Raw genomic sequence first — 13,055 nt, 5'->3', positions numbered from 1 at the left:
GTACTTTAAAAATAAAAAATTAAAAGAACATTTAAAAAAAAAAAAAAAGATAAGGTGGATAATAATATACACGTGACAATATTTTATTGGAGGAATAAATTGTAAAGGTATGGATAGCATAGTAGAATTTGGCTTTATAAAGTGTAGGTGAGTGTGAGAAAGGTGTAGAATGAAGTGTGCAGAATGAGCATGAGCAACGGCAAGGTGGTGTGTGTGACTGGTGCTTCCGGTTTCATTGCTTCATGGATTGTCAAGTTCCTCCTTCAACGTGGTTACACTGTCAGAGCTACTGTTCGAAACCCATGTCAGTGCTTCCTCTTCCTCCATACTTCCTTTCACCCATTAATATTTTTTTAGTGTTTGTGTATGTTAGTCATGTCACCTTAAAACACGTAAATATATGGACAAGTAAAATAATAGAGTTGCACTAATTTCATTTTTAAATTAGAAAGAAAACTTATTTTAAAAAACTGATATAAAAAGAAAGAGCTAAGGTCAAAAGAGTAACAAAAACATGGATTAAACCCAAAACAACCTAAAACCTAAAATGTGATTGTCCTAGACAAACTAACCTTATTTTTAGGAGGAACAAAAATGTTTAATTTGTTTGGTACGAAAATAGGCACGTCTAATTCACAAACGTGAGTTAATAGCTTTGAGAGTTGTGGGGAGTGAAAAGTTTGCGGTCCACCCTGGGATGTGACTGGGAACAAGTTTGGTGTACTTTTGTTGGGTAGCAAAACAAGTAACAAATAGAAAGCAACTAAAAAAAGTAAATCTGTTGTTCATATTCATAGATAGAAATAAATCTAACTGTCTGCTCGTGACCCTGGGATATGCGAGAAAACAAAAATTAGATCTGTCGCCATCTTAAAAAATAAAAACGACACTGATCTGAAATTTAAATTAAATAAATATAAATAAAAAATATATATATTTTTAATTTTCTCTATCTCCAATCAAACACAAGTAATATATGATATATTCTTTATTTTTCTTCCTTCCATTTCAATTATACAAACACCCAAGAGTAACATTCTGTTTGGTACAGAAAAAAAGAAATAGAAGATGAAGTGTGTAAAAAATAAATGATAAAATAATCATTTATAATATTGACACATGAGAGTAACCCATATATATATGAGAGACAGGTGTTGATTAATACCATTTTTTTTTGTTTATCTTACGTTACTGGTTTTCATGATGGACGTTGCGATTAATATTTAATGCTAGAGAATAGATCTTTTATGAAAGCAATTTAGTACTCTCAACAGGAGAAAACTAAAATAATTGTGTAGATTATATGGGGTTGGATCTTATAATTAATTCGGTGGTTAGTAATTTATTGAGTAACATTGTGAATTATTGGTTTATTATAGTAATTGTGTAGATTATATGCCTGCAGATGATGAAAAAAAGGTACAACATTTGCTTAAACTTGAAGGTGCAAAGGAGAGACTCCAACTTTTTAAGGCAGATCTTCTGGATGAAGGGTCCTTTGATTTTGCTGTCAAGGGCTGCGATGGTGTCTTTCACACTGCATCTCCTTTTTATCACAATGTCAAAGACCCACAGGTTTGTTCCATTCAACTTATGTTGATAAATAATTGAATGTAAATATGGTCTAATTTCATGGTCAACTTAGTATTCGATTTTGACTGTGATTTTTTCTTCTTTTGATTTCAGGCCGAACTAATTGACCCAGCAGTAAAAGGAACTCTTAATGTTCTTAAATCATGTGTAAAATCGCCGTCTGTGAAACGAGTTGTCTTAACATCTTCTATTGCTGCTATTGCATATAATGAAAGACCTAAAACTCCCCAAGTTGTAGTTGATGAAACATGGTTTTCAGATCCAGAATACTGTAGGAATTTAAAGGTATACATGTGTCATTTTTTCCTAACAACTTGGAATTGAATAACACGATTAATTTCTATATAAACATCACTTGTGTGCTTTACATTATAATTGCAAATTTGTGTGAGCATCATAATTGTAAATTTTAAGTCTTAAAATATTACTTTTTAAAATTAGCTCAATCCAACAAAATTTATTTATGACATGAGAGTTATTTATCTTGGATTATATCTTTAGTGGATGTGTCATTTCTATCAGACAGTCTATGAGAGCTTAACATCTTGAATGTAAACTTTACATTATTAATCATTTTTGAGTGGTCTCATAATTGCATGACGTGATATACTGACTATCATTAAGATACATCATCCGATTAATGAACTAGCTTGTGTTATGAACAGAAATGGTATGTACTTTCAAAGACTTTGGCTGAGGAAGCTGCTTGGAAATTTGCAAAAGAAAACAACCTTGACTTGGTTTCTCTAAACCCAGCAATGGTTGTAGGACCACTTTTGCAGGCAGATCTGAACACTAGTTGTGCTGCAGTTTTAAACCTAATAGATGGTGATTTCAGTTTATGCTATGATGTTATTATTACACACGTTTGCTGCAATGAAATTCTATTATACATTATTATGGTGTCTTTGACCTGATTGATGCAGGTTCAGAAACTTTTCCAAATAAATCCTATGGATGGATTAATGTAAAGGATGTTGCAAATGCTCACATTCAGGCATATGAGATTCCTTCAGCTAGTGGAAGATATTGTTTAGTTGAGAGTGTGACACATTACTCTCAAATCGTCATGATTTTACGTGAATTGTACCCGACATTTCAAATTTCAGAAAAGTAAGTTTATTTATTGAGAAATTCTATAGTATCCTTATTATTTAAGAAGGTATTAATACAGTTGTAATTATAATTTTATTATATATTTTTATATTTTTAATAATTTATTTATATAATATTTATAATATTTTATTCTTTCATTTTTTAATTATTTAGTCATTTTACTTTTATTTTATATGGGTGATTGATTGGTTGTTACTTGTTGTAACATATATCATATTATATGACACATTATTTTGTGAAATAAAAAATTAATAATTTTTTTTGTATAAAATATAATTTTATTTTTCTAATAATATTTTCACTTTGGTGTAGGTGTGTGGACGATAAGCCTTATGAGTCAACATTTCAGGTTTCCAAAGAAAAGATAAAGAGCTTGGGGATTGAATATATTCCTTTGAAAATAAGTCTATGGGAGACTGTGGAAAGCTTGAAAGAAAAGAAGTTGGTCCATTTTTAATTCTTAATATCTCTCCTCCATCAAGAGTGAATAATGATATTAACGGCATTTGCTTGTTGATTTTATCAACGTCATATATATGCTTGAAATAAATTATTGTTGTGAAAGTTAAAATTTCTAATAAAACAAGATTACTTGTAGGTTTATTTCGATTTGTACTCGTCAAGCTACACAACTTCTAGTATAAGTTGGTAATAAGTATTGTTCCTGCTATGAACATTTCTTCTCTCCTTTCTCTTGACTAGTCTCTTTAAGTTCTAAATGTTGGTCGAGTCCTGTCTTCGAGTAGTGGGGAGGGTACTTACAAAGACACCCCGATGCTCAAGAGAGTATTCGACACAGAGCAATAAAGGCTATTGCATTAAATAATCATACATGTCTCATCAGTCCCATCAATACCATATTTATAGTGACGTTCTTGGGCCTGGTGAGCTTTTTGTATTATTGGGCTGGTGCATAAGGTTTTGCACACTGATTATAGCTGACGTGGATGTCTTTAATGTAATTAATATTTGTTCTACTTTACTTCATGTAAATTCGTTACAGCCGAATTCCCATTCGGTATGTTCATCGACCGAGGGGGTATTCGGCATGTCTATTGGCCGAGGGGGTATTCGGCATGATCGTTGGCCGAAGGGGTGTTCAGCTTGTTCATTGGCCGAAAGGGTTTTTGACATGATCGTTGGCCGAATGGGTACTCGGCCTATTCATTAGCTTGATGGGTACTCGGCCTATTCATTGGCTTGATGGGTACTCGGCCTGAGGGGGTATTCAGCCTATTCATTGGCCTGATGGGTACTCGGCCTGATGGGTACTCGGCCTGAGGGAGTACTCGACCTATTCATTGGCCTGATGGGTACTCGGCCTGAGGGGGTACTCGGCCCGAGAGGGTACTCGACCTATTCATTGACTTGATGGGTACTCGGCCTGAAGGGGTATTCGACCTATTCATTGGCCTGATGGGTACTCGGCCTGAGGGGGTACTCGGCTTATTCATTAACTTGATGGGTACTCGGCCTGAGGGGGTATTTGGCCTAGTAGTCATTGGCCTGATGGATACTCGGCCTGAAGGGGGTACTCGACCTATTCATTGACCTGATGTGTATTCGGCCTGAGGGGATACTCGGCGTATTCCCAGTACAAGTATCAAGCAATTTGAGCTTCAAAAATATATTCTAGCTCCATTTTATTTTATTTCTTGACGAGACCAAATATATTCTTTTGTTAATTACTACTACACCAGTTTTTCCCACTTAAATGAATATTAACAATGTACTGTATAATATTGTACTATCCAATGAATTTTTATCCAAATTATTAAAGAGTTAATCATCTATACACTGTCAATGTAAATTTTTTTTTACATTGACAACCAATTATATCTTTTAATTGTGTCACGTTACTGTAAACACATTTACTTTTAACAGTGACATGACACAATTAAAAGATATAATTAGTTGTCTGTGTAAAATTTTTTTTACACTGACAGTATATAGGTGATTAAATCATTATTAAATATAAAATTTTAATTAGATTAACATGGAATTTCATCTAATCTTATAATAAAAAATTCAAAAAACTGCATTACCCGTAGTCAAATGAAAGTGTGATTTTTTACTTTTTACTAAAAGAAATACTCTTAACATATTCACTTCATTAATTCGAGAAATTGAATAAAATTACTTTTATCTCATATGCTAAATATTATTTGATAGTTTTTGGTTAAACGTTTAATTTGTTATTTGGCGTTAAATTGGCTTTATACGTGTGTATCTAACACGGTTCCAAACACATGGTGGATAGTGAACCTAATTCCTCATTGTTAAATTGATCACTTTAATTTATTTATTTGTTCACGAAAAGGAAGCATGTATAATAGATTCAATCTTTCTATGAGATTTTGTATAGCTATCCATGTATCAAGTTGATTGATTATGTTTTGTCTCTTCCTTTAGAATTGACTGCGAGTGAATAAATAACTTCATGAACGAAATGATTATTGTTTAGATCAGTTTTACCCTTCGTTGCTAAAAAAAATTGTTAAGGTATTAATATGTTAGATATTTGTCTCAATTGATGAAATATTTCGATTTCATATCTTTTAACTAAATAATATATATATATATATATATATATATATATTAATAATTAGACTTGGTACTGTATATAAATATGTATAAATATTTATATTTTTTAGTAGTTTTTTTAAGTTTTATAAAACTTTTTAATTATCTTTATTATTATCATAAGATTTATTAATATATATGAATTTTTTATTATTCTTATTTTATAATTATATTATAATATTTTATATTATTAATATATTAATTATCATTATAATCATATTTTTATTACTTAAATTTATAGTATCAGTCTACTACTAATTTATTTATTTTAAAATAATAATGTTAATATTTATTATTAATATTATTATTTTTACTTTAAATTAAGTTTAAAATTATAATATGTTATTATTTTCTTGAAAACATAAATCATTATTTTATTATCATTTTAAAGATATTTATGTTGTTATAAATATTTATTATTGTATTAATTTGCTATTATCGAGAGATATTGACAACTTTATTATCATGGATGATTTGAATTTTAATTTTAATTTGAAATTATTTTTAAAAATTCAATTTTCAAACATTATATAATAAGTAATAAATAAATTATTAGGAATTCCATAATAAATCAATTATATAATAAGTAATAATTTAAAAATTTAATTTCCAATGGTAAATGATTCTGATATTAGGAATTCCATGCTTGAAAATAAATTATTGTTTTGAAATGTAAAGTTAGTAATAAAACAAAATCAATTCAACACCGAAAAAAACAACACCAAAAAAAAAAAAAAATCAATTATTGATTTTATTATACCATTTATTCTCGTGAAGCTAAACAACTTATGGCATTTAGTCGGAAACAAAAATATTTAAATAAATTTTTTCATGAACACTTTTAGTAGAAAAAAATTGTGCAAAGGTATAACAATTTAAATAAATTTTTTCACGCACAAATCAATTTATTAAATTGAATCAACTTAAACTTAAACTTCAATTTCTCAATAGCAAGATCTAAATTACAAATCAATTTCTAATTAACGAGTATCAATCGCCAAATAAAACATTACACAAATATTTAATAACTAAATTATATTAACAGTCATCAAATCAAAAAGAAAAAAATGAATGACAAAAAGTTCAACCAAGGTTCATCCTACCTTAACCAAGAAAGGGCTTAAAAACTGGTGGGTTCCTAAATGCAAAACAATGAAAATAGAATAAAATAGAAAAGTCACATAACCTCGAAAAAAGTCCAACTTGAATTCCTAAGATCCATGGTTAAAGAATGTTTCTTCCAACTTCCAAGTCTTTGTTGCTCCCAATCCTCTGAATAGTTCAAGAAATTCCAAACATATAACATTTTTTATTTTTATTTTTATACTTAGTCTTGTTTTTCCCCCTTCATTTCCTGTGCAAAACCCTAAACCCAAAAACTCATTGTATGAGCCAATATGCAGACTTTGTCAATGCATTGTCAAGCGAGTGGTGTTTGACATCAACCTCACGAGCGACTTCCAAACCCGATTCCTGCCCAAAACATGTCAAGTTTAAGAATATCGAAGTTAAAAACATGAATGCATTACATTATTAATAATTGGGTCATTTCCTTTAAAATTCCTCTAAATCAATGCACAAATCATGTAAAATAACTCTATAAATTTACTTCAATGTTTATCAAAGTTCACTACGACTTTTTTTTAATTATCATAAAATTTATGAACATTGTCCAATAGTTAGAACTTAGAAGTACAAAACAAAAATTATTCTATAATACATTTGAACTATTGTTTGTCAGGCCCGTCCCGTCTAACCTAACAACATGTTGGCCAAATTAATGTCTGACTAGGATGGATTGGCTTGCTAGTCCATTCAATTAATTTTTTATTTATTTAATATGTAACTTTTATTGTATATCAATTTGTATTGGAATATAATCTTATTATTTAAGAACTATTAGTATTTGTTTTGTAATTTTTAATGATTATAATAATTTTATTTATTGAAAGACCATTAGTAATAATGTTAATTGAAAAGAAAGATTTTAGTAATTTATTATTTATTATTTTTATATTATAGTCGTGAAGTTGAAAGATAAAGTTATATTATGTTATGATTCATTTGACTAAAATTTTCAATTGTTGTAAAAAAAATAAATTAATAATAAAATAAAAAATTAATAATTTTAGTGGGCTAACTCGCCAACCTGTCTTTAAGTGAAACAAACCAAAAATTTTAGTCCGCTTTCATCAAATAAGCTAACTCTCTCACCCTATTTTTGACAAGTTGGTGGTTGAACGAGGTAAAATGGGATGAGATCAAATTAACCCATTTTGCCGCTCCTAATTTTAATGAATTATATACATAAAAAGTCAAAAAATACAAGTAAGACTCAAACAAATGAAACTTGATTTTAATTAGTTTAAGTATTAAATTGTCATCTAATTTAGAGTTTAATAATAATATATTAATAATGTTAAAATTTTATATATATAACAAGTTTTTTTTAATTTTTATAATAATAATCTTAAAAAAATCATATAATTTGTGATTTTTAATCGGTTAATTGTGTAAAAAAATTGACATTAATATTATATTATCATTAAACTTTTTTTAGCCCTTTAAATTATGTGATCAATGACCCAACTTGATAATAATTTAAGAAACAGATATTATACCTTAATCTTGTAATATTTTTTATAGGTCATTGTTGTTTTGTTTGTTTGACAAGGACTTTATGTATTTTTAACGACTATTTTGATTATATATATATACCCTAATACCACAAATCGAATCAAACTACATAGTTGCATTAGTATAATTCTGGTTTAGAAAACCAAAACTAAACTGATTTGACTTAATCCAAGTTAGATATCAAAACCGATTTCTTATATCGTAACATATGTTTTAACATAAAACCTATGATTTAAATTTATTTGAGTACGTTTTTTAATTACATTTAATGATTCAATATTAAATTTAGAAAAATTTAAAATGAACGAACTTCAAATTTTATTTTGTCAGACAGATGTTGTAACACAAAATCCACAATCTTTTTTTTTCTTCTTACCATTAATATCTCCGACACCTGTAGTGACCAACTTTATTTACAGTATTATAGTTATTGTTGGTCCAAATAATTTATTGTTGCTATGTGTCGGTATAAGATACTTAACCAAGGTAGTCTATGGGGTTATATTAAAGATATAAAAAGCGGTGTAAAGATGATAGTGTTGGGTGAATAATACAAGGTGTAGGCCTGGAGGCTCCCATTACCTCTCCTAAATATTTATTCTAAAACATATGAAACATTTTTTACAGAACACCAGCAAATTTCATTTGTGCATGATTACTTTAGTAAATAAAGGGAAAATGATTGTTCCTCCGAAAAATGTGTGCCGAATTCATTCAAAACATTAAAATAATAATTTAAATTATAAAATATTTAATTAAATAATTATTTATAATAAATTTATTATAAAATATTAATATTTTAAAATTTCGAACGATGATTCGAATAACTATTCGCACTGTGTAGCACAACTCTAAATAAAGTTAGCAGCCTCTTCACATATTACATTGTACTAATTGCAATCATATATGTAGTGATGTAAGTGCACACGTCATGCACAGTACTCGCCCATCATATATTCTCATATTCATATCATATTATTTTATTTTAACTACAATATATGGCTATCATAGCTTTCAAAGTGGACCTTTATTTTACTTAATCAAATGACATTTTTAAAACCTCAAGTGTTTCATACATTCATGCCAAGTCTACCTAACCCCTTTTTTTTATAAAGGAAACAAAAAGATTTTATAAATATTTTATTATATTTCTTCAATTAAATAAGGAAAATATGTTATAGTTAATTAAATTTTAATTTTTTCCGTTTGTCTTGTACCAACAAGCACATGAGGTAAGAAGGTTTTATAATTTAATCATTAATTTTGAATTCAAGTGTTGAATATATAATTATATTAAATACTTGAATAGAAAATTTTACTACTCATAATAAATGTATTCGATTAGAATAAAATTTTCTACTATAAAAGATTAATCATATATATTCTGCTGCAGACATCTTTTAATCCTTCATGATTTAGTCGAATGAATCAAAGATGAAAAGACCAGATTAGATTAGATTTGTTAGGAAAAATAGTGAAACAGTCTTATTAGTTCTAACATATAAAAAAAATGAAATAGAAAACTAAATTAAGAAGCACAAGCACAGCTTTAATGGGTCCATATCTTGAGTGGCCACTAATATGGTATTAATTTATGGTCAAACACAGGGGTCTATATAAAGGCATCACCAATGGCAAGTGCTTAAGTGAGTGATTTCAATCCATAATAATATTAATCAGTTGAAGAGGTGAAGAATGAGTAACAACGGTGCAGGGAAATTGGTGTGTGTCACCGGAGCTGCCGGTTACATTGCTTCATGGATTGTCAAGTTCCTCCTTCAACGTGGTTACACTGTCAGGGCTACTGTTCGAAATCCAAGTCAGTTTTTTTCCCTTATTAATTTGTTACTCTTCATCTTTTCTTTAATACTGTCTTTCACGCCATTTAATATGTTATTTAATCCTTGAGTTTACATGTAAGAATGTAAAATAAATTATTTTTTTTAATAAGTTAATGTTAACTTTTGTAAAACTAAATGAGAGAGGTTTTATAATTACTTTTGATTGGCCATTTTTTTTTTAAAAATTATATAAAAAAATTATTTTAAACAGTTTTCAATTTTTTTTAATATGTCAGTCTAAATTGTTTTTTTAAGATAATAAAACTGTTTACTAATTTGTTTTAAGAAACAAATCTCATATTTTATTAAAAATTGAAATATTTTTTTAAAAAAATTAATGTTTCTTAAAATAAAAAAAAAGGCTTATCGAAAAGTTTATTAAAATATGACTTTAAGTATGTTTGTGTTCTCCTTTGTAATAAGAAAAATGAACCCAATAACTAATAAGTAGTGATTCATAATTGAGTAGCACTATGAATGAGTGATTTACTTGAATTTGTAATCACTGCTTGCAGATGATCATAAAAAGGTGGAACATTTGCTTAAGCTTGAAGGTGCAAAGGAGAGACTACACTTGTTTAAAGCAGATCTTTTGGCTGAAAATTCCTTTGACTCTATTGTTGAGGGTTGCGATGGTGTCTTTCATACTGCTTCTCCCTTTATTGTCAACATCAAAGACCCACAGGCATGATGCTTTTGTTTATAACTAATTGAATGTGATCTGATTTTATGGTCAAATAAGCATTCGATGTCAACTAAGTTTTTTTTATATTATTTATTTATTTATTTATTTCAGGCAGAACTAATTGACCCAGCAGTGAATGGAACTCTTAATGTTCTTAAATCATGTGTAAAATCCTCATCTGTGAAACGAGTCATCTTAACATCTTCTGTGGCTGCAGTTGCATACAACGAAAGACCTAAAAGTCCCGAAGTTGTAGTTGATGAAACCTGGTTTTCAAATCCAGATTACTGTAGGGAATTAAAGGTATATCTTATTTTTCATAATCATTCAAAAGTTGGAATTGAATAACACATGTTTTCCATATAAACCTAGTTTTCGTGCATTGACATTACTATGATAAATGTGAGCTATATGATTGTATCATTTGTGTGTTCCTTATGTGAGAGAGAACTTTTTATTTATGAACTTCGTTGTATTCTTGCTGGTGTCAAGAATTTGAAAACATCTTAGCACTTTGAATCACTTAATCACTAGACCATAACTATTAAGCCAGTTATGTTGTTAATGTATTTGTTTCGATGAGCATGAAGGTAATAATTAGTAGTGTGTTAGCATTGTAGTTAACTTTATTGTCATTTGCTATTTGTGATCAGCTATGGTATATGCTTTCAAAGACTTTGGCTGAGGATGCCGCATTGAAATTCGCAAAAGAAAACAACCTTGACTTGGTTGCTGTTAACCCAGCAATGGTTGCGGGGCCACTTTTGCAAGCAGAGCTTAACACAAGTGCTGCTGCAATTTTAAACTTAATAAATGGTAATTTTTGTTTATCATTGAATTATTGTTAGGCTGCAATGAAATTTTGTCATCAGATTTTTCTGCATCTGGGTTACATTACATGATGTCTTCCAAATCGAATCCAACTGAATTGCTTTTTTCGTCTCAAGTAAAATTGAAAAGGGAAACAAAAGGTGAAAATGGAGATATTGTTATGCTAGATAAGAATACGATCCCTTGATATTTATAGCTTGATTTATTTTTTCTCATTGGCTTGTCTTGAACAAGACACAAAAAAATATTATTAAGGTTTTGTTTGGAAAAAAATATCAATAAGGTTTCATTCGTCAAGTTGCAACATAAAAACCAAGGGAAAAGTGAAAGAAAGAGCACTTCCTATGCTGTTATAATATGTATCGTATGTTATGTTTTCATTGACCATGTTATGTTCATTAAATATATTCCGATTCTTTTGAACTGATTGATGCAGGTTCAGAAACTTTTCCAAATGATACTTATGGATGGATCAATGTGAAGGATGTTGCAAATGCCCATATTCAGGCATATGAAATTGCTTCAGCTAGTGGAAGATACTGTTTAGCCGAGAGAGTGGCACACTTCTCTGAACTCGCCAATATTTTACGTGATTTGTACCCGACATTTCAAATTCCAGAAAAGTGAGTTTAGTCTTGTGCTGTTATACTTTTTTCATACTTGTAAATAGTATAAGAATTCAAATTCTCATTTTCTAAATACTTTTTTTTTAGGCTACTTTGCATCTTGATTCAATACTGAAAATGTGTTTATTTTTTAAATTATTTTGAAGCATTAACTATTTCTTGTTTTTCTTATGGTACAAACCTTAGTAGATAATGTGTCTTTCAAGACATCTCAAAATATAGACAAGTTTGATAATATGTAGGCATGTATACAGATATTGAGTTAGATGAATAAGAATCATAGCTGATTAATTGATTAGTGTAACATATATTACATGTCTTTTTGCAAAAAAAAAAAAAAAAGAGGGGGGGGGTATATGTCCATGTTTATATTTAAATATTTTTAAAACCAAAATTATCTTTTATTTTTCTAATAACATTTTGGTATTCATGCAGGTCTGCAGATGATAAGCCTTATGTACCAACATTTCAAGTTTCTAAAGAAAAGGCAAAAAGTTTGGGGATTGAATTTATTCCTTTGGAAGTTACCCTTAAAGAGACTGCGGAAAGTTTAAAAGAAAAGAATTTTGCCAACTTTTAACTCCAACGTCTCCTTTCATCATGAGTGAACATTAATAATCTCAATGATGTTTGGCAAATGATTCTGGCTTCAGGAACTCCATATTATAAAATAAATTAATGTTTTGAAATATTAAGTATGTAATAAAGCAAGACCACTTGTTATCTTGTTGATTTTATTTTGGTTTGTAGTCGTGAAGGTGAACAACTAGTGATATAAGTTGGAAATAAGTATCATGTTATTTCTTGTCCAAATATACTATCGTGTATTTTTTGGGTAATGGGACGAAAATAAAACCAAAACAGAAAGTAGTGAAACAAATCTAGCCTATCTGATACTAAGTTCACAAAGAGTCCGCAAGTAAAAAACCAGCAAGAGCCAAAGGGTACCCTTTTAAAGCTCCATCCTACCCAAAGCATCTGCGCAATTATTTTCTTCTGGCAAAGTGTGGATCACGGCAGTGTTTTAAAACCCGGACCGACCCGGCCGGTCGGACCGGTTGGACCGGGAACCGGTGGTCCAGCCAGTCCGAATCTGAAGTTGGATCGGTTATGCAGTCGACCCGTTTCAAACCGGATTGAACC

At 29.3% G+C, this 13,055-nt stretch overlaps 2 protein-coding genes across 2 annotated transcripts; both read left to right on the top strand.

The window, feature by feature from the left end:
• Positions 1-155: 155 nt before the first annotated feature.
• LOC109798914 (phenylacetaldehyde reductase) lies at positions 156-3,403 on the top strand. Its single transcript, XM_020359347.3, has 6 exons — positions 156-304; positions 1,406-1,575; positions 1,687-1,878; positions 2,259-2,421; positions 2,520-2,706; positions 3,022-3,403. Exons 1-6 carry the CDS (start codon positions 184-186, stop codon positions 3,164-3,166), a joined length of 978 nt encoding a protein of 325 aa, XP_020214936.1. The 5' UTR covers positions 156-183; the 3' UTR covers positions 3,167-3,403.
• A 5,985-nt stretch (positions 3,404-9,388) lies between these two features.
• Positions 9,389-12,725, top strand: LOC109798648 (cinnamoyl-CoA reductase CAD2). Its single transcript, XM_020358992.3, has 6 exons — positions 9,389-9,748; positions 10,286-10,455; positions 10,567-10,758; positions 11,109-11,271; positions 11,723-11,909; positions 12,348-12,725. Exons 1-6 carry the CDS (start codon positions 9,625-9,627, stop codon positions 12,490-12,492), a joined length of 981 nt encoding a protein of 326 aa, XP_020214581.1. The 5' UTR covers positions 9,389-9,624; the 3' UTR covers positions 12,493-12,725.
• Positions 12,726-13,055: the final 330 nt, after the last annotated feature.

Source organism: Cajanus cajan, chromosome 8 (genome assembly GCF_000230855.2).
Source record: "Cajanus cajan strain Asha chromosome 8, NIPB_CcT2T_4, whole genome shotgun sequence".
In the NCBI taxonomy this organism is placed as follows: Eukaryota; Viridiplantae; Streptophyta; class Magnoliopsida; order Fabales; family Fabaceae; genus Cajanus; species Cajanus cajan.
The sequence above is the reverse complement of the archived record's forward strand: the minus strand, read 5'-3'. Positions and strand labels throughout refer to the sequence as shown.